At 47.7% G+C, this 21,732-nt stretch overlaps 1 protein-coding gene across 2 annotated transcripts in view; it reads left to right on the plus strand.

Annotated features, from left to right (window-relative positions):
* The window catches only part of NPLOC4 (NPL4 homolog, ubiquitin recognition factor), a 78,298-nt gene that overhangs the window by 30,103 nt on the left and 26,463 nt on the right, over nucleotides 1–21,732 (plus strand). For both annotated transcript variants that reach the window (XM_010354290.2, XM_030923140.1), the window contains 5 exons: nucleotides 1,401–1,580; nucleotides 5,619–5,705; nucleotides 8,744–8,815; nucleotides 9,807–9,933; nucleotides 18,555–18,715. In XM_010354290.2, the coding sequence (XP_010352592.1) occupies nucleotides 1,401–1,580; nucleotides 5,619–5,705; nucleotides 8,744–8,815; nucleotides 9,807–9,933; nucleotides 18,555–18,715 (627 nt within the window). The remainder of the gene's footprint in view (nucleotides 1–1,400; nucleotides 1,581–5,618; nucleotides 5,706–8,743; nucleotides 8,816–9,806; nucleotides 9,934–18,554; nucleotides 18,716–21,732) is intronic.

A 21,732-nucleotide genomic window follows, 5' to 3' on the forward strand; every position in this document is an offset into this window, starting at 1 on the left:
ACTACTTTATTTTGGCCGGGCATGGTGGCTCACACCTGTAATCCCAGCACTTTGGGAGGCTGAGGCGGGTGGATCACCTGAGGTCAGGAGTTCGAGAGCAGCCTGGCCAACATGGTGAAACCCCATCTCTACTAAAAATACAAAAATTAACCGGGCGTGGTGGCAGGCGCCTGTTGTCCCAGTTGCTCAGGAGGCTGAGGCAGGAGAATCACTTGAGCCTGGGAGGTGGAGGTTGCAGTGAGCTGAAATCATGCCATTGCACTCCAGCCTGGGTGACAGAGCGAGACTCTGTCTCAAAAAAAAAAAGAAAAAAGAAAACTTGTTTGTTTTTTGCCCTAGAGATTGTGAAAACCTGTATTTTAGGTTAAATCACAATGGAATTATTTTAAATTTATTGATAGATGAAAGCCATCTCCACCCTCCTATACCTCTCTGCCCCACCCTGCCACTGGACTCTGAAGTGGTCTAAAGGGCAGAGCATTTTTGTTTTGTTTTGTTTTTTTGTTTTTTTGAGACCGAGTCTCACTCTGTAGCCCAGGCTGAATTGCAGTCGGTGCAATCTCAGCTTACTGCAACCTCTGCCTCCCAGGTGCAAGCGATTCTATTGCCTCAGCCTCCCGAGTAGCTGGGACTACAGGCATGAGCCACCACACCTGGCCGATTTTTGTGTTTTTAGTAGAGACAGGGTTTCACTGTGTTGAATAATTTTTGAGATTTAACTCCTGGCCTTAAGAGATCTGCCTGCCTCGGTCTCCCAAAGTGCTGGCATTACAGGCATAAACCACCACACCTGACTGGTTTTTTTCTTTAGTAATGTTTATTGTTTTTATTTTTTTGAATAGAATAGCAGATTTTTTTTTTATTTTTTTATTTTTTGAGATGGTGTCTTGGTGTCGCCTGGAGTGCAGTGCTGCCATCTTGGCTCATTGCAAGCTCCGCCTCCCAGGTTCACGCCGTTATCCTGCCTCAGCCTCCCCAGTAGCTGGTACTACAGGCGCCTGCCACCACGCCTGGCTAATTTTTTGTATTTTTAGTAGAGATGGGGTTTCATTGTGTTAGTCAGGATGGTCTTGATCTCCTGACCTCGTGATCCACCCGTCTCGGCCTCCCAAAGTGCTGGGATTACAGGTGTGAGCCACTGCACCCGGCCCAGATGATTATTTTTTAAGATACAGGCGTCTCATTCTGTCGTCCAGGCTGGACTTGAACTCCTGGGCTCAAGTGATCCTCTAGCCTCGGCCTCTTGAGTATCTGGCACCACAAGCATGCACCATCACTCCCTATTGGTTTGTTTTTTAAAGAACTAGGTAAAATATACTTATGAATGGTTTGTGCTAGAAAAACAAGTGATTTATTTTTGATGGCATGTTTTCATCAGCCCACTCTTGTTAACTCTACAGAAGTACAGGCATGTGGACAATATCATGTTTGAGAATCACACCGTCGCTGACCGCTTTCTTGACTTCTGGAGAAAGACAGGGAACCAGCATTTCGGGTACTTATATGGACGGTACACGGAGCACAAAGACATTCCCCTTGGCATCAGGGCTGAAGTGGCTGCGATTTATGAACCACCTCAGGTAAACATGATGGGATTCAAGTTCCTGAGTTTCTGTGTTTGGAGGCTGTGGGGGACGCCCTTTCGGCGAGGCCTTGCCCTGTTTTCTCTGTTGTTTGTGCCCCCTCTGTCACACGCCGGTGCATATGCACAACATTTTCTGAGTTATTGGAGAGTGAGAGCGTGGCTCCTAAAGCCTTCAGTATATTGGATAGTTACTTCAGTTACTAAGGATAAGGATATTTTCTTACACACCCGGTACATTTGCCACTATTGATCCAGTGTTTTTATCTCGTCTGCTGTCTGTGTCCAGGTATGCTCATTGCCTCCGTAGTGTCCAGGTGCTCAGTCCTCCTTGTGTCATTCTGTGTCTCTTCCGCTGTGCAGCAGTCACTGTCTTAGGGGCCATGGAGAAGGCCACAGACACACCTCAGCACGAATCACCAGAGTGTCACCAGAATAGCGAAACTGCCACCAAAATAGGACTGAAAACAACTTAAGATTTGTTTGGAGGAGAAAGAAGTGTCCTGAGGGTGTATCTGTAGGGTGTGTACACAGCTAGTCACTGTGCTTGGAAGGCCCTCTCAGTATGATTATGCCACCAACCACTTACACATTGTATTTCCAGTTTTTAGGAACTGGGCTATGTGTGTATATTTATATAAATTTTAATTTGTTTTGTAATTATGTATAATATTTATATAGTGTGTTTTACATACATTTTATTGCAAAAGTAAAAACTAAACAGATATTGAATGCTAGTTAGTGATACGCATGCTGTACTATTTAGGGAGAAGTACATTTATGTCTGTAATTTACTTGAAATCCGATAGAAAAATGGATTGATGGGTGACTAGAGGGACAGATAGTGCATAGGAAATGTTCATGCTGAATCTAGTGATGGGTATATGAGTATTCATTATAAAATTCTTTACATTAGCTGTTATGTTAGAAATTTTTAATTTTTATTTATTTATTTTTTAGAGATGAGTCTTGCTCTGTTGCCCAGACTGGAGTGCAGTTGTGCAATCATGGCTTACTGCAGCCTTGACCTCCTGGGCTCAAGCGATCTTCCTGCCTCAGACTTCTGAGTAGCTGGGACTACAGGTGCATGCCACCATGCAAGCCAATTTTTAAATTTTTGGTAGAGTCAGGGTCTCACTATATTGCCCAGGTTGGTCTTGAACTACTGGTCTCAAGTGATCTTCACATCTTGGCCTCCTGAAGTGTTGGGATTACAGGTATGAGCCACTGTGCCCAGCCAGAAGTATTTTTAAAAGTTGAAAAAGAAAAAAAATGTGCACATTTCCAAAGTCATATTTACAAACAAGGCTTATTCATTTCCCTTTACCCTGCTTTCCTCTAGAGGTTGTCCCTAGAATTTAAAACCTGTTTTCTTTTTGAGACAGCGTCTCACTCTGTTGCCCAGGCTGGAGTGTAGTAGTCCCATCACGGCTCAGTGCAGCCCCAATTGCAGCCCTCCTGGGCTCAAGCAATCCTCCTGCCTCAGCCTCCCAAGTATCTGGGACTACAAGCGTGCACCACCACGCCTGACATGTGTGTGTGTGTGTGTGTGTGTGTGTGTGTGTGTATGTATGCGCATATATATATATAGTTTGTGTGTGGAGACAGATCTCGCCATGTTGCCCAGGCTGATTTGGAACTCTTGGGCTCACACAGTCCACTTGCCTCAGCCTACCAAAATTCTGGGATTACAAGTGTGAGCCACCATGCTCAGCTTAAAATCTTTTTAGTTGGACTTCCTGAAGTTTGATTTTTTTTTTTTTTTTTTTTTTTAGTTTTGAGACAGAGTTTTACTCTGTTGCTCAGGCTGGAGTGCAGTGGCGCGATCTCCACTCACTTCAACCTCCACCTCCCAGTTCAAGTGATTCTCCTGCCTCAGGCTCCTGAATAGCTGGGATTACAGGTGCCGCCACCATGCCTGGCTAATTTTTGTATTTTTAGTAGAGACGGGGTTTCACTATATTGGTCAGGCTGGTCTCAAACTCCTGACCTCGTGATCCACCCGCCTCAGCCTCCCAAAGTGCTGGGATTATAGGCGTAAACTACTGCACCCGGCCTGATTTTTTTAATTGTTCGTGTTTTTTTTTTTTTTTTTTAAATACAGAGAGGGTCTCTCTGTTGCCCATGCTGGTCTCAAACTCCTGACCTCAAGTGATCCTACTGCCTTGGCCTCCTAAAGTACTAGAATTACCGGCATGAGCCATTGTGCCTGGCAAAAGTTTGATTTTTTGTTTTGTTTTGTTTTGTTTTGTTTTGTTTTGTTTTGTAAGAGGATCTCCTGAGCGAGATCTTCTTATCTTTCTCTCAAGTAGCTGGGACTGTCGATGTATGCCACTGAGCCTGGCTAGTTTTGTTTTTTTTGTATGTGTGACATTTTTAGTGTAAGCAGATACACTCACACATGCATGCACACACAATCATAGTATCCTTCGTTTCTTTGTGCGTATACTATATTATGTGCACTTTTTCCACCTAACACTGTCTTGTGGAGATCACTGGATGACTGGCTTCCTATTTAAATAACCTGACTGGGAGGTGGGCTGGGGTGCCCTGCAGCTGCTCTCAGAGGTTGCTGATTAGAGTCTGAAACTGCAGCTTGTGCATGTGTGATAGCTGGTGTATAGGCTTGCTAGTGGCCCCTGCACGAATGTGTGTCTTTCTTGGCTGTATTTATATGGATTTTCAGTGACAGTTTTGGTATCTTTGCATAACAATAGATGTAGTGTTTCATGAGGCCCTTGCCATGGTTCTTTTAAAAAGAGACACTAGATGGCAGTAGAGACCCCGCCAGTGAAGTCTCCACCCTTAGGTCACTGGGCTGTACTCAGTCGGCTGCTTTTCCAAGCACAAAGTATTCCGATTCCGTTTTTTTAAGGGGTCTCTTTCATGGAGAGCTCAGTGGTTCTATTAAAAAGTATAATTGAGGCCAGGCGTGGTGGCTCACGCCTGTAATCCCAGCACTTTGTAGGAGCAAGGCAGATCACTTGAGGCCAGGAGTTCAAGACCAGCCTGGCCGACACAGCAAAACCCCGTTTCTACTAAAAATACACACACAAAAATTTGCTTATATTGCCACATGTCATTAAACAACTCCTTTTCCTCAGATTTTTCTCTTGAGTTTGTGGTTTAACCTATGTTCTGGAGGTATTAATGACCTCCATATGGGTAATACCCAGCAAATGTAAACTTCTTTGTGGTTTTGCCAGATTTTGACTAATTTGCAAGGATATGTCCAGTTACTGCAACTCAATTTGGGATTACCTTTACCTTTCCTATTCTTATTGCTGGGGTTTCTGCATGAAATGATACCTATTAATGACCCACAGGCTACATTTAAGTGAACATTAACGATTTTGGTAAGCTTGGTCCAGTCTGGGAAGTGATGTGCCGTGGCTGGTTTCAGTTGCATGGGAGCCAGTCGAAGCCACAACTCATCGACTGCCCTGTGCCAGATGGAAGGAGGTGGCTGATTTTCGAATGCCTTTTCCCTTCCTTAGGGTTGGTGAGCTCATCGCTCTCTGTGGAGTTCATAGTGTCTCTCCAACTCAGTGCCTGAGCTGTGAAGCCAAGCACATCGTCTCTGCGGAGCGGCACACAGATTGTCCAGGCCTGTTTTCTGGGAAAGGATGTTACCTTACAGTTTTTGAGTCTTGCCTAATTTAGCCAAAGCTGTTTGAAGTGAAGCTACTTATCCAAGGAAGTTTGAAAATAACTTCATTTCCTGATGAAGGAACTTTTAAAACAGGCAGGAGTATAGACCTCCCCTTAGTCCTGAGCGCTCCTGATGCAGAGCCGTTTCACACACATCAGCTGAGCCCTGTGTGCCACATGTTTTGCAGTCCTGGTAAAAGGCACAGCGCAACCTTAGAGAAGCCAGGAGGCGTGTCGCATGTGTTTTATCTGTGGCTGTAGCTCTCCTTTCTGACTAGGAGGCCCCCAGCACTCCTGTGACCTGGAGCTGGAATTGGGAGGGCTTGGAGTGCTGCTTCCTGAGCCCTCTGCTCTAAGTCCGTCTTCTCCCTTTGATTCCCTGCAGATTGGTACACAGAACAGCTTGGAGCTTCTTGAGGATCCAAAAGCTGAAGTGGTCGATGAAATTGCTGCCAAACTTGGCCTGCGGAAGGTACTGAGGCATCCGGCAGCCAAGCAGGGGGCGTGGCCAGGCTCTGTTGAGCATCCAGGCCAGGGAGAGTTGGGGGAGTGGCCGGGCTGTGTTGGGGACGGGCTCTCCCCAGCTGCACAAGGTCAGGTGCAGGCACCATACGTTTTGAAACTTCACGTGTGTTTATTGGGCACCAATAGCTTTTACGTTCCTCTGACTTAAACTAAAATGAGAACGTTTTCTTGAGCGCACACACACACACACAAAATCCCAGTGCAGATCTGGCTGTTGTATTTCAGCCTTCCAGCCACACTTCTTGAGGACTGCTTCAAGTGGGAAATAGAAGCAGGAGTCACACCCCAGCTGCACCCCTGCTGGCTCCCCTGTGCATGTGTGTCCCTTCTGCCTGAGCCGTCCCTTCATGTAGCTTGGAAGCCGAGGACAGTCAAGGTTGGCGTTCCGTTGACAGCCAGCGTTCATGTTCCGTGGCGTGCACTTGGAGCTTCTGCTGTTCCGTCATCAATCATCGTTTCATTTCCTGTTGATAATTTAGCTCTCTGAGCCTACGGTTCTTCCTAGTTTCATGGAACAGTTAGAAAATGAGAAAAGGATTTCCTTTTTTATTCTGTTGATCTGGTTTATCTGACATCATTGATAAAGTTCCCAGGAACGATTTTTATAAATTCATGTAGAGCCATGAATTTGAACATATCTTACAAGTTTAATATTAGTAAGTATGTTTTATCCTTTATTTCCTAATCATCTCAGACTGTGAAAAATAATCTCTAGATTATTTCATCCTCTCTACAGATTAAGGGGGTGAGACTGCAAATGTGACTTAAAACCTGGTGTCAGTGAGCAGTCCACACACCGTTTTACTCTCTTAGGAAAGAAACATCCTGTTTCTAACAAGGAGTCAGCCTCTTCATTTAGCGTCATATTTTGGTTCAAATTCTGGAAGTTCTCTTGTTGAAAAGAGATTGGTCCAATTTTTTGGCCTAATTTGTTGTAGTCTTATAGTTCATAATCTTGAAATTACTTAAATACTTTTTTTCAAAACATGAGTTTCTTATTTTATTTTATTTTATTTTATTTTTAGGAGTCTTGCTCTGTCACCCAGGCTGGAGTGCAGTGGCATGATCTTGGCTCGCTGCAACATCTGCCTCCCGGGTTCAAGTGATTCTCCTGCCTCAGTCTCCTGAGTAGCTGGGATTATAGGCGTCCGCCACTACGCCCGGTTAATTTTTGTATTTTTAATAGAGATGGGGTTTCACCATGTTGGCCAGGCTGGTCTTGAACTCCCGACGTCAGGTGATCCACCCGCCTTGGTCTCCCAAAGTTCTGGGATTATAAGTATGAGCCACCATGCCTGGCTCAAAATATGAGTTTCTAAGCCCTTATATTTCTTAGTTTGATTTTGATTCTGCTTTATTTACTGTTTAATTACATTAATCCTTTAAGTCTCATTTTCTCTGTTGCCATCACCTTGGGTTTTCATTCACTGGGGCATCTTTAAAGACAGTGAAAGTCTCCCAGTGTGCTGGTCATATCTGCTGGGGATGGATGGGAAGAGTTGTGTGTCAGGTAGTGCTGGGGAGAGTCGTGGGCCACAGATCCTTCCCAAGGACAGAAGTGACAACTGCCAGGACCCACGTGCTACTCCTGCGGCCTTGCGACAGGCTTCTGGTGGAGGAATTCACAGGCAGAGGCGGGCCTGAGGATCCCACAGCACACAGGCACTGCCACACTGAACGTGCAGGGGGTGCTGGGTCGCGGGTTTCAGATCCCGATACCCTCAGATGCTTCCTTCTGGCCTTGAACTGGAGCTCCCAGGAGCAGCTCTGTGAAGTCTGCATTCTATTTCCCCTTTTATCTTAAGTGCCTTTCTCTAGGAATCCTTTTTCTTAGCTTGTCAGGAAAGACCTACTCTATGAAATGTTTATTTGCTTGCCTGTTGTCTGTCTTCCTCTTGGGAGTTTAAGTGCCTTTTTCACCCACCTTCTGTTGGTCTCACTCACTGCTGTGTCTCTTGCATCCAGCATGGTGCTGGGCAGAGTTGGTGCTGAAGAAACTCATCTCTAACCCAGCAGCACCAGAGGGAGCGTGGCCAGTTTCTACTGAACAGAGATGGAGATCCCTGGGTGTGGCCTGGCATCTTACTTGAGGAACCCATTGATGTAGATTAAGCTGGCTCACAAAAAGGAGCTTCTGACTGAGAACATTCTTTTTAAGCTGTCTGGGCAAAAGCCAGAAAACATTCATCATCTGTCTTTTTTTTTTTTAAGATGAAGTCTCACTCTGTCACCCAGGCTGGAGTGCAGTGACGCAATCTTGGCTCACTGCAAGCCCCACCTCCCAGGCTCACGCCATTCTCCTGCCTCAACCTCCTGAGTAGCTGGGACTACAGGCACCTGCCGTCTCAACCGGCTAATTTTTTTGTATTTTTAGTAGAGATGGGGTTTCACCATGTTAGCCAGGATGGTCTTGATCTCCTGACCTCGTGATCTTGTGATCCGCCCTCTTGACCTCCTGAAGTGCTGGGATTACAGGCGTGAGCCACCGCGCCCAGCCATGTCCAGCTAATTTTTTTTTTTTTGAGACAGAGTTTCTCTCTTGTTGCCCAGGCTGGAGTGCAATGGTGCGATCTCGGCTCACCGCAACCTCTGCCTCCTGGATTCGAGTGATTCTCCTGCCTCAGCCTCCTGAGTAGCTGGGATTACAGGCATGTGCCACCACCCCGGCTAATTTTGTATTTTTAGTAGAGACAGGGTTTCTCCATATTGGTCAGGCTGGTCTCGAACTCCTGATCTCAGGTGATCCACCCGCCTCAACCTCCCAAAGTGCTGGGATTATAGGCATGAGCCACCGCACTCTAATTTCTGTATTTTTAGTAGAGACGGGGTTTCACCCTGTTGGCCAGGATGGTCTCGATCTCTTGACCTCATGATTCTCCTGCCTCAGCTTCCCAAAGTGCTGGGATTACAGGCGTAGTCACCACACCCAACCATTCATCATCTATCTTAAAGAGATGTTTAAAAGATACTTTACTTTTTATTAAGGTTGGCTGGATATTTACAGACCTCGTCTCAGAAGATACCCGAAAGGGTACAGTCCGCTACAGTCGAAATAAGGTGAGGTGGAGATAGGAATGTGCATATGGCCCTGTGGCTTGGTTACAGATGGCACTGGCCTGCATTCTCAGGGTCTCTTTGCACCGCTGGTTCTAGCTTTCAGGCCACATTATTATTATTATTATTATTATTTGAGACGGAATCTTGCTCTGTTGCCCAGGCTGGAGTACAGTAGTGCAATCTCAGCTCACTGCAAGCTCCGCCTCCCGGGTTCATGCCATTCTCCTGCCTCAGCCTCCCCAGAAGCTGGGACTACAGGCTCCCGCCACCACGCCTGGCTAATTTTTTTGTATTTTTAGTGGAGACAGGGTTTCACTGTGTTAGCCAGGATGGTCTTGATCTTGACCTCGTGATCTGCCCGCCTCGGCCTCTCAGAGTGCTGGGATTAGCGACGTGAGCCACTGCACCCAGCCTTCAGGCCCCATTATTTTTCAAGAAGGTCGTCTTGATCAATGAAGGCCGGATCTCCTGGTCTCATAGAGCTAAACCCATCTTACCTTTACAAAGCAGTGACTTTCAGGGCTCAGCCCATGGTGGGTGGTTTGCATAGTGCTTCTGGCCTTCGTAGTCATGGGTGGTTTTAGATGAGGAATTGGTAATGGTTAGGAATTGTAGATACTTGTTTCAAAGTGGTTTTGAGTTTTATAGTTTGGTTCTTATTTTTTATTTTTTTGAGACAGAGTCTTGCTCTCTCGCACAGGTTGGAGTGCAGTGGCACAGTCTCGGCTCACTACAGCTTCCTCCTGGGTTCAGGTGTGCGTCACCATACCCAGATAATTTTTTTATTTTTACTAGAGACCAGGTTTTGCTGTGTTGGCCAGGCTGGTCTCGAACTCTTGTCCTCAAGTGGGCCTTCCACCTCCACCTCTCAAAGTGCTGGAATTAGAGGTGTGAGCCACTGCGCCTGACTTAGTTCTTATTTTTTAATGAAGAAACAGAAACATATTTGGCATGGTGCTGTAAAATTGATAGGCTGCTTCTCTTGTCTTAGGATACCTATTTCCTAAGTTCAGAAGAGTGCATCACTGCAGGAGACTTCCAGAACAAGCATCCCAACATGTGCCGGCTCTCTCCCGATGGACATTTTGGATCCAAGTTTGTTACTGCAGTGGCTACAGGTATAACAGGGACAGTTGTAATGTAAATATTACCACCTCGTTAATATGTTTTGTTCCTCTTTTGGTAGCCTTTTTATTTTATTTTATTTATTTATTTATTTATTTATTTATTTATTTTTGAGACGGAGTCTGGCTCTGTCACCCAGGCTGGAGCGCAGTGGCCGGATCTCAGCTCACTGCAAGCTCCGCCTCCCAGGTTTGCACCATTCTCCTGCCTCAGCCTCCCGAGTAGCTGGGACTACAGGCGCCCGCCTCGTCGCCCGGCTAGTTTTTTGTATTTTTTAGTAGAGACGGGGTTTCACCGTGTTAGCCAGGATGGTCTCGATCTCCTGACCTCGTGATCCGCCCATCTCGGCCTCCCAAAGTGCTGGGATTACAGGCTTGAGCCACCGCGCCCGGCCTTTGGTAGCCTTTTATCCTTAACTTAGTTATAGTGGACTTTGTTACTGGGCTTGTGGGATGTAAATTCCTCCTTTCTTTTTATGGTAAAAATTCTGAACTCAACAGCATAAAACTATAAACTCAAACCCCAAAACTCACAACAGACTCAGGACCTCCACAGAGCTCTCCTCTAGGCCAGTGCTGTCCTTAAAAGTCCACTTTTTTGGCCGGGCGTGGTGCCTCACGCCTGTAATCCCAGCACTTTGGGAGGCCAAGGTGGGTGGATCACTTGAGGTCAAGGAGTCCCGAGACCAGCCTGGCCAGCATAGTGAAACACCATCTCTATTATAAATACAAAAATTAGCTGGATGTGGTGGTGGGCACCTGTAATCCCAGCTACTCAAGGAGCTGAGGCAGGAGAATCGCTTGAACCCAGCAGGTGGAGATTGCAGAGAACTGAGTTTGTGCCAGTGCACTCCAGCCTGGGTGACAGGGCAAGACCCAAAAAAAGAAAAGAAAAAAATAAATACATGTATGTATGTGTGTATGTGTGTGTGTGTATATATATGTGTGTATATATGGACAAGGATATTCCCCTGGGCGACAGAGTGTAACTCCATCTCAAAAAGGAAAAAGCGGGTTTTTTTTTTTTTTTTTTTTGATAGTCTCACTCTGTCATTTAGGCTGGAGTGCAGTGGCGCAATCTTGGCTCACTGCAACATCCGCCTCCTGGGTTCAAGTGATTTTCGTGCCCCAGCCTACAGCTGGAATTGTAAGTGCACACCACCACACCCGACTAATTTTTGTATTTTTAGTAGAGACAGGGTTTTGCCTTGTTGATCAGGCTGGTCTTGAACTCCTAACCTCAGGTGTTTTCCCTCATTGGCCTCTCAGAGTGCTGGGATTACAACATCTGTAATTGTAGCATTTTGGGAGGTTGAGTCAGGAGGATCCCTTGAGACTGGGAGTTTGAGATCAGCCTGGGCAACATGGCAAGACCCCATCTCTACAAAAAATAGATAAAACATATTTTTAAAAAAGAAAGAAAAGTGTTCAAGCTGACTGCAGAAGTTTTTGCACTTTGCTGCATATTCTTGAGCTTGCCAGGTTTTTGTGTCTTTTTTTCGTTTGTTTTTTTGAGAAAGGTTCTTGCTCTGTCACCCAGGCTGGAGCGCTGGAGCGCAGTGGTGTAGTCACAGCTCACTGGTGTGACTCCTGGACTCATGTGATCCGCCCCCATCAGCCTTCCATGTAGTTGGGACTACATGCATGCGCCACCATGCCCTGCTAATTTTTAGATTTTTTTTTTTTTTTTCCCCAGAGACGGAGTCTCTCTCTGTTGCCCAGGCTGGAGTGCAGTGGCGCAATCTCAGCTCACTGCAAGCTCCGCCTCCTGGGTTCATGCCATTCTCCTGTCCCAGCCTCCCGAGTAGCTGGGACTACAGGCGCCCCACAGCACGCCTAGATAATTTTTTGTATTTTTAGTAGAGACAGGGTTTCACCATGTTAACCAGGATGGTGTCAACCTCCTGGCTCGTGATCCGCCTGCCTCGGCCTCCCAGAGTGCTGGGATTACAGGCGTGAGCCACCGCGCCTGGCCTAATGTTTTTTTTGTTTTTTTGTTTTTTTGTTTTTTTGAGATGGAGTCTCGCTCTGTCGCCCAGGCTGGAGTGCAGTGGCCAGATCTCAGCTCACTGCAAGCTCCGCCTCCCGGGTTTACACCATTCTCCTGCCTCAGCCTCCCGAGTAGCTGGGACTACAGGCGCCCGCCACCACGCCCGGCTAGTTTTTTGTATTTTAGTAGAGACGGGGTTTCACCTCTTAGCCAGGATGGTCTCGATCTCCTGACCTCGTGATCCGCCCGTCTCGGCCTCCCAAAGTGCTGGGATTACAGGCTTGAGCCACCGCGCCTGGCCCTAATTTTTAAATTTTTAACAGAAACGAAGTCTTGCTGTGTTGCCTAGCCTGCAGTTAGTTCCTTGATGTAAGGTGCATTTAGATTGATTTTTGAAATGAATATACTTTTTGAATAGTGATAGGCATCTTTCACATGTTAATTATTTTAATAATACATGTTAACTATTTCACATGTGAATTAGTTGAGTCAGATTTATTTTCCTAAATTGTTGCTTGGGTTGAGCGCTTCAGGGAAGGGTTGGGAATTTGGGCTAGGATTGAATGAGGGTCTGGGAATTCTGCGTTACAGAACCCGTTAAGTGAGGGCACTCTGGGGAGGGGTGCTGTAATGGTGGGAGGCTCAGGGCAGCTGGAGAGCAGTTGGGGCGTCAGGCAGGTGTCACTGGGCACCCAGGAGGGGAGCAGAAAACAAAGGCGCTCATGTCATTTGGAATTCTGCCTGGCTAGCATTGTATTTACAGACGGGGAGAAAGGTATCGTCATACTCTTCTCGGTGTCACATCCCCACACCCCTGCCACACGTAGGCTGATATCTGGGTGCAGTAGTGTAGGCTGGTAGTTTCCAAGCCTATCAGACTCAACTCCTGTTTTTAGAACACTTTGTGATACCCCTTTACTATGCAGAAATAACATTCATGGGTAATACAGCTAATGTAGGCTGCCGACACACGGAATTCTGAAACAGAAGGCAGAGTAACTGTAGCATCCAGGGAAAGTGGTAGGAAAGACACGGAATAAAGTCGAACGTTCAGGTGTGTCAGTGCCTCTGGACTGGCCCCTGAGGACAGCACAGTGGGGTCCGTGCGGGCCTGTGTGGGCAAGGGCTGAGTACAGGGCTGAGTCCAGGCCTCTTAGCTGGCCTTGCTATCAGCAACATGTCTTCCTGAGAGGCTCAGCAGCTCTCCACCCAGTTCCAGGCAGAGGAGTGTACCCTTACCTCAGCTTACACTATTATAGTCCCAGAGAATTCAGTGTGCATTGAAACTGTGCCTGTCTGTTTTGTGGCTCTTCATAAAATAGAATTGCTTCTAATCTCACATGATTGTAAATAGTGCTTTTGCCTGCACAAGTGTGTAGCAGGCATTCTGAGTTATGTGGGATATGGAACTGTTCCATAGTATTTCAGTGTGGTTTTAATTTCTATTTTATTCTGAGTGAAATCGAGGGTCTTTTATTTTTATTTTTAATTTTTTTTTTGAGACAGTCTTGTTCTGTCACCCAGGCTGGACTGCAGCGGCACGATCTTGGCTCACTGCAACCTCCGCCTCCTGGGTTCAAGTGATTCTTGTGCCTCAGCCTCCCAAGTAGCTGGGATTATAGGCGCATGCCAACACACCCAGCCAATTTTTGTAATTTTTTTTTTTTTTTTTTTGAGACGGAGTCTCGCTCTGTCGCCCAGGCTGGAGTGCAGTGGCCGGATCTCTGCTCACTGCAAGCTCCGCCGCCTCCCGGGTTCACGCCATTCTCCTGACTCAGCCTCCCTAGAAGCTGGGACTACAGGCGCCCACCACCATGCCTGGCTAATTTTTTTTTTTTGTATTTTTAATAGAGACGGGGTTTCACCGTGTTCACCAGGATGGTCTCAATCTCCTGATCTCATGATCCACCCGCCTTGGCCTCCCAAAGTGCTAGGATTACAGGCGTGAGCCACCGCACCCGGCTAATTTTTGTATTTTTTATAGAGACGGGTTCACCATGTTGACCAGGCTGGTCTCAAACTTCTGGCCTCAAGTGATCTGCCTGCCTTGGCCTCACAAAGTCCTGAGATTACAGGTGTGAGCCACTGTGCCCCATCTAATTACTGTTTCTATGGAGAAATTATTCCATGGGCCAGAAGAACTGGCACATTTTTAGAATTACAGTTTCGTTTTTTTTTTTTTTTTTTTTTTTTTGAGTCGGGAGTCTTGCTGTGTCGCCTAGGCTGGAGTGCAGTGGCGTGATCTCGGCTCACCGCAAGCTCCGCCTCCCGGGTTCATGCCATTCTCCTGTCTCAGCCTCCGAGTAGCTGGGACTACAGGCACCTGCCACCACGCCAGGCTAATTTTTTGTATTTTTAGTAGAGACGGGGTTTCACCGTGTTAGCCAGGATGGTCTTGATCTCCTGACCTCGTGATCCACCCACCTCGGCCTCCCAAAGTGCTGGGATTACAAGCTTGAGCCACCGCGCCCGGCCCTAGAATTACGGTTTCTAACTTGGGGGCTACCACCTTCAATTTGAGTCATACCTCTTGTTGAGAGTTGAGAGATTATATAGATCATCCTTGGGCTTTTTTCGCCTCTGGAATTGGCATTTACTGAAAGATGTTAGAACTGAGAGACAATAAATAACCTAATTTATAAGCAGATAGGCAGTGACAGCCCCTAGTGTCTATGTGAATCACCCCTCTTGGTGCTCAGACTTGTCATGGTCTCCCTTTCCCGAGGGTGGTGGCCGACTGAGGAGTGCTCATCCTCATGCGTGTCTTTAATCGCTACGGCTCGGATGAAGGTTTTCTAACTCAAGTAAAGTGTGCTCTTTCCCCTGTGTTAGGGTCTCTTGGTTGTGACCCTGTGGGGACCCCGTGGCGCTGTTGGAAATTGTACTTGCTGCATTCCTGTCCCACGTCCCTCCTTAGACAGGAAGGTGCAGACCAGGCCTGGCACGGTGGCTCATGCCTGTAATTCCAGCACTTTGGGAGGCCAAGGTGGGCAGATCACAAGGTCAGGAGTTCGAGACCAGCGTGGCCAACATGGTGAAACGCCATCTCTACTAAAGATATAAAAATTAACTGGGTGTGGTGGTGCATGCCTGTAGTCTCAGCTACTCGGGAGGCTGAGGCAGGAGAATTGCTTGAACCTGGTAGGTAGAGGTTGCAGTGAGCTGAGATCATGCCATTGCACTCCAGCCTGGGCGACAGGGCAAGACTCTGTCTCAGAAAAAAAAAAAAAAAAAAAAAGGAAGGTGCAGACTGAGCCATGTGGCACAGGGTGCGTGGTGCTCCTGCCGGCAGCACTCAGGTCCTGGCTGGGATGTGGAGGCCTCGCCCCTCCCTCTGCATCTGTCCTTCCTCCCCTTTCCGCTTTCATTGTACACAGATATTCTCTGGCATGAGACTTTAGAGTGTAAGGGCCCCGATGAAGTGTGTGCTTTCCTCGAGTGACGCTGAGGGGCCTGTGGAAGGACAGTGCAGGGCTTACCCCCACACTGGGCTGGGCGTCTGTCTCCTCATAGTCTGGTATACTCTAAATTTACAGGCTGTGAAAATTACTTCCTGAGGATCTGGTTTAAAAAACCAGAAATGCATCTCAGATTCAATAGCAGCTGAGGTTTTTCTGTCACTGCCTGTTTGTAGGCCCTGTGATCTTTCCCACGTAAGGATTTCCTGACTGGCTGATTTGTGAAGGGAGTGATAGTTAACTTGTCCTGCCAACCGTTCCGGCAGGGTTACACAAACCCATCAGGACACGTATTTCCTGCTGCTCTACATGGGAAGGGGAGTTTGCAGTTCATCTCAGTGAATTCACCCTTGAAGACTATCCATATGGCCGATTTTGCTGTTTATGAACAGCCTTCAGTTTTATAAGTACTGCTTTCCATTTTTCTCTTATTCTCAACTGCTAGATTTTTCTTTCTTGACTGACCTGTCATGTTAATGACCAATCTAAACACCAGTGCAGGTTTTTTGTTTTTTTGTTTGTTTGTTTTATTCTGGAGACAGAGTCTTGCTCCATTGCCCAGGCTGGAGTGCAGTGGCGTGACCTCAGCTCATTGCAGCCTCCGCTTCCCAGGGCCAAGCAATTCTCCTGCCTCAGCCTCCTGAATAGCTGGGATTACAGGTGCATGCCACCATGCCTGGCTAATTTTTGTATTTTTAGTAGAGACAGGGTTTCACCATGTTTTCCAGGCTGGTCTTGAACTCCTGACCTCAGGTGATCTGCCTGCCTTGGCCTCCCAAAGTGCTGGAATTACAGGTATGAGCCACCGTGCCAAGCCCAGTCCAGGTTTTCACAGTGTCCTAACCAGATGTCTGCACTGTGGCTCCCTGGCGCTCTGTCCAGCCTTTGCCTCTGCTCTCTGTGAGCCCTGCATTCTTTTAGTGCCATTTATGCCACCAAGCACATGGACGAGTGAGGTGCCTGTGTCTTTGCTGAGATATTAGTAGTCGTTTGCACAGGGTTGGCTACCTCCTGAGCATTGAATTTGGGGCAGGGAGAGAATCCTATGCTAGTGAACTATGCGTTCGGAGCAAGTTTGACTCAGGGTTTTGAAGCCATCCATCACCTGCCTCCTATGTGCGTTGAGAGCTTCGTGGCGGCCAGCTGTATCTCCTCCCTCACCTTATTTGATTTTTTGGCCGTCAGGTTTGCTTTCTGATGCATGTTTGAAAGCCACGTGCACTATGTTTCTGTTTTCTGATCATAAATGATTGTTTTTGTCAAAGAAACTGAGATAGAGGTATTGAGGGTTTGTTTGTTTTTCTTCCAAAGCTATAACAAATGATGAGAGCCGGGCACAGTGGCTCACACCTGTAATTCCAGCACTTTGGGAAGCTGAGGCGGGAGGATCACGTGGGGCCAGGAGTTAGAGACCAGCCTGGGCAACATAGTAAGACCTTACTTGTAAAACAATAAATAAATGCCTAAAAAATAATGAATTGTAGTCAATGGTAACTTCAGTTCTGGAAGCACACCCTGCGGCAGTGGGCATCTCCCCCATGCCTGCCTCCTCCAAAGGCTTAGGCTGCCCCCATGGCATCATCTGCCCAACTCACTTCAGGGACCTGGTCTAACTGGACCACACTGCCACCTCTCAGCCGTGATCTGTAGTCCCCTTGTCCCCACATGAAGTCATTCTGGAGCTTTTGATGGAGTGGAGACTGGGAGAGAAGAATGGGGTGGGCAGTGGGGAGGGTGAAACCGTGGAGGATCTGGGCTCCCAGGTCTGCCCACGGCCGTGGAGTGGCACCTGCACGTCCACACTGTGTGATGACACCTGGTGGCATCGACTCTGCGTGGTGGCTGTGTAGGTTTCTGTAAGACAGAGGCTACTGTGGATACAATACAATGACTGGATTTGTATTAAAAATAGTTTCCGTCTTGCTCTTCTCCCACCCCTCCCCCATCTCTCTGCCTCCAGATGAATTTGTCCACCCGTCCTTACCGTGAACCTAGGGATCTATCTGCCATTTATACCCCTGGTGTTACTATGAACCAGGAGCCCAAGTGCTGATGACGCTAAGCCTCGCTTTAGGGGCAGATGTTAGGCAATGATTAATAATCTTTTTTTTTTTTTGATTGGAAAAATAAGGTCTCATTATGTTGCCCAGACTGGTATCAAACTCCTGGGCTGAAGCAGTCCTCCCACCCTGCCCTCTCAGAGTGCTCAGATTACAGGCATGAGCCACTGCACCCAGTATTTTCTTTTCTTTTTTTTCTTTTTTTCACAAGTTTAACAATCTTGTTTTCCTGATTCTGAGAGAGCATGTCCGTGGTGGCACCTGTTTGTGGAGCCAAGTGTGTGTGGAGCTGCAGGGTGTCCTGACATGCATGTCTAGGTCTTGTGTTGTGGCCACCCATCCGTTGACTACTGAACTTTTTTTTGTTGTTTTGAGATGGAGTCTCACACTGTCACCCACGCTGGAGTGCAGTGGTGCAATCTCGGCTCACTTCAAGCTCTGCCTCCCAGGTTCACGCCATTCTCCTGTCTCAGCCTCCCGAGTAGCTGAGACTGCAGGCTCCCGCCACCACACTCGGCTAATTTTTTGTATTTTTCGTAGAGACGGGGTTTCACTGAGTTAGCCAGGATGGTCTCGAACTCCTGACCTTGTGATCTGCCCACCTCGGCCTCCCAAAGTGCTGAGATTACAGGTGCGAGCCAGTGCACCCGGCTGACTACTGAACACTTTTTTTTTTTTTTTTTTTGAGATGGAGTCTCGCTCTGTCACCCAGGCTGGAGTGCAGTGGCCAGATCTCAGCTCACTGCAAGCTCCGCCTCCCGGGTTCACGCCATTCTCCTGCCTCAGCCTCCCGAGTAGCTGGGACTACAGGCGCCGCCACCTCGCCCGGCTAGTTTTTTTTTTTGTATTTTTAGTAGAGACGGGGTTTCACCGTGTTAGCCAGGATGGTCTCGATCTCCTGACCTCGTGATCCGCCCGTCTCGGCCTCCCAAAGTGCTGGGATTACAGGCTTGAGCCACCGCGCCCGGCCCTGAACACTTTTTAACTCTTACCCGACAGACTCTTGAGGGTTCGTTTTTTCTGTTGATCCGAGGTGAGGAGTTAACAGGCATGGACCGGGTTTGAATGCTGTTTGGCAGGCTCTTTCTGAAGGTCTCTCTCTTGCAGGTGGTCCTGACAATCAAGTCCACTTTGAAGGGTACCAGGTGTCCAATCAGTGTATGGCGCTCGTCCGTGATGAGTGTTTGCTGCCGTGCAAGGACGCCCCGGAGCTTGGCTACGCCAAGGAGTCTAGCAGTGAGCAGTACGTGCCTGATGTGTTTTATAAGGTAAAAGTATGGTAAGAAAAAGAATTCTGTATAAAAAGAAAATTCTGTACAAAAAAGAAAAATAATGGTGTCAACCTGTCTTGAACCTTTCTAATTTGGGTGCATTCTGCCTATAGCAGCCATTCGTCAGCTGTGGTTGAACCCTCCTTGTCACCAAAGGCTTCTGTCACGTCTCTGGGGCTGGAAATTAGCTACTCATGCTTCCATGGCATTAGGGCTTCTCACCAGGAGTGGAGCTACATGCACTGGATTTGAGATCAGCAAGACCAAATCCGACCGTTGCAACACAGACAGTCTCATTTTCTAAAGATGAGAAGATGGGGCCTGGGCATGGTGGCTCATGCCTGTAATCCCAGCATTTTGGGAGGTCAAGGCAGGAGGATTGCTTGAGCCCAGGACCTCAAGACCAGCCTGGGCAACATAGCGAGACGCTGTTTCTACAAAAAATAGATGTGGTGGCATGAACTAGTGTCCCAGCTACTTAGGAGGCTGAGGTAGGAGGATCACCTGAGTCTGGGGAGGTCAAGGCTGCCCTTAGCCATGATCGTGCCACTGCATTACATGTAGGCCCGGGTGACAGAGTGAGACCCTGTCTCAAGGATGGGGGTGGAGATGAGAGGACAGTGGGAGATGTTTAGGGACCTTTTTTTAGAATGCTGTCAGTTGCAGCTATTCAGTGTTTTTTCTTTTTGGTGGTTCCTGCTCCTTTGGGGGCTCCAGTTACACATATATTTGACTACCTGGAGTTTTCCCACAGTTTATTGATACTCTGTTCATTTTGTTTCAGTCTTTTTCAGTGTTTCATCTTGGATAGTTTCTATTATGTCTTAACATTCATTGATCTTGACTTCTACAGTGTCTAATCTGCAGTTAATCTCATCCAGCATATTGTTAATCTCAGACGTTGTAGTTTTCATTCTAGAAGTTTAAGTTGTTAATTGCTTCCTGTGTTTCTACTTAACTCTTTGAACATAGAGGATACAGTTATATTAACTTTTTTCCTTTTTTTTCCTTTTTTTTTTTTAAAGAGACAGGGTCTCACTATGTTGGCCAGGTTGATCTTGAACTCCTGGCCTCCGGCAGTCCTCCCGCCTCAGCCTCCCAAAGTGTTGGGGTTACAGGCATGAGCCACTGCGCCCGGCCCATATTAACTTTTAATGTTCTTATATACTAACTCATGTCACCTAGTATTTCTGCATCAGTTTTAGTTGATTTTGTTTTTCTTTTTTTTTGAGACGGAGCCTCCCTCTGTCACCCAGGCTGGAGTACAGTGGCGCGATCTCGGCTCACTGCAAGCTCCGCCTCCCGGGTTCACGCCATTCTCCTGCCTCAGCCTCCCGAGTAGCTGGGACTACAGGCGCCGCCACCTCGCCCGGCTAGTTTTTTGTATTTTTTAGTAGAGACGGGGTTTCACCATGTTAGCCAGGATGGTCTCGATCTCCTGACCTCGTGATCCCTCCGTCTCGGCCTCCCAAAGTGCTGGGATTACAGGCTTGAGCCACCGCGCCCGGCCGATTTTGTTTTTCTAATTATGGGTTAGCGTATGTGGGTCTACAGCTGCAGTGTGTTTTCTGTGGACCATCTGTCCATCCGTCCTTGTCACTGGGGTGCTGAGTGTGTGTGGTGTGGTGCTCATTGTGTATCACAAGCCAGAGACTCCAGCAGGGTGTCTTCTAGAGAGGGCTTTCCTTTCCTCCATGGGAAACGTGGTGGTGGTGAGCTGTCCATCTCCATCCAGGTGGCAAGTAGCAGGTCAGAGCTGACTTGCATTTCGATAAGTTGATCCTTCTGTTTTTCTACAATGTAGCCCCTTAGGGGTGCCGTCTGAGAGCCTGGTAGCGCTCTTTGTGAGGTGACAGTCTTCCTTCAATCTTTGTCTCACTGGCCCTGAAAGGCGGGGAGATACAGACTGTCCAGAAGTTTCTCGTTTTTCTCATGCTTCATACAGCTTAATTATATAGGTATCCCATGTACCTTAAAACTTTTACAAGCATTTTTTTTTTTCTTTTTTTTGAGACAGTCTTGCTCTGTTACCCAGGCTGGAGTGCAGTGGCATGATCTCAGCCCACTGCAGCCTCCGCCCTCGGAGTTCAAGCGATTCTTGTGCCTCAGCCTCCCGAGTAGTTGGGACTACAGACACGTGCCACCAGACCCAGCTAATTTTTTGTATTTTTTGTAGAGACTGTGTTTTACCGTGTTAGCCAGGCCGGTCTTGGAACTCCTGGCCTTAAGCAATTTGCCCACCTGGGCCACCCAAAGTGCTGGGATTACAGGTGTGAGGCCACCCAAAGTGCTGGGATTATACCACACCCAGCTACAAACATCTTGAGGGGGGAGAATGGCTGCATGTTTGAAATTCCTGTATCTCCAGGGTCTCTGCCAGACTCGTCTCCCCCAACACTCACTTCCTGCAGGAGGAGGGAGGGGGCTTTCTGTCTCAGTACCACGGTCCCCTTTGCTGGGGGTCTTCTTGTCTGGTTTGGATTCAGGCCCCTGCCTCTTCTTCCTCCCTCCTACCCAGTTGGACAGGCTGGTCTCGAACTCCTGATCTCAAGTGATCTGCCTGCCTCAGCCTGCCAGAGTGCTGGGATTACATGCATGAGACACTGTGCCTGACCTATATTTTTCTTTTGAAATAGCATCTTGCTCTGTCACCCAGGCTGGAGTACAGGCTGGCGTGATCTCAGCTCATTGCAACTTCTGCCTCCTGGGCTCATGTGATCCTTCTGCCTCAGCCTCCCATGTAGCTGGGACTGCAGGCACACACTACCATGCCCACCTAACTCTTTTGTATTTTTAGTAGAATCAGGGTTTCACCATGTTGCCCAGGCTGGTCTTGAACTCCTGGGCTCAAGCAGTCTGCCTGCCTCGGCCTCCCACAGTGCTGGGATTACAGATGTGAACCACCACAGTGCTGGGAGTACAGATGTGAGCCACTGCACCCGGCCTCTGATTTCTTTCTTTTTTTTTCCCCCTGAAACGGAGTCTTCCTCTGTCTCCCAGGCTGGAGTGCAGTG

The sequence above is a fragment of the Rhinopithecus roxellana genome, chromosome 19 (genome assembly GCF_007565055.1).
Source record: "Rhinopithecus roxellana isolate Shanxi Qingling chromosome 19, ASM756505v1, whole genome shotgun sequence".
NCBI lineage: Eukaryota > Metazoa > Chordata > Mammalia > Primates > Cercopithecidae > Rhinopithecus > Rhinopithecus roxellana.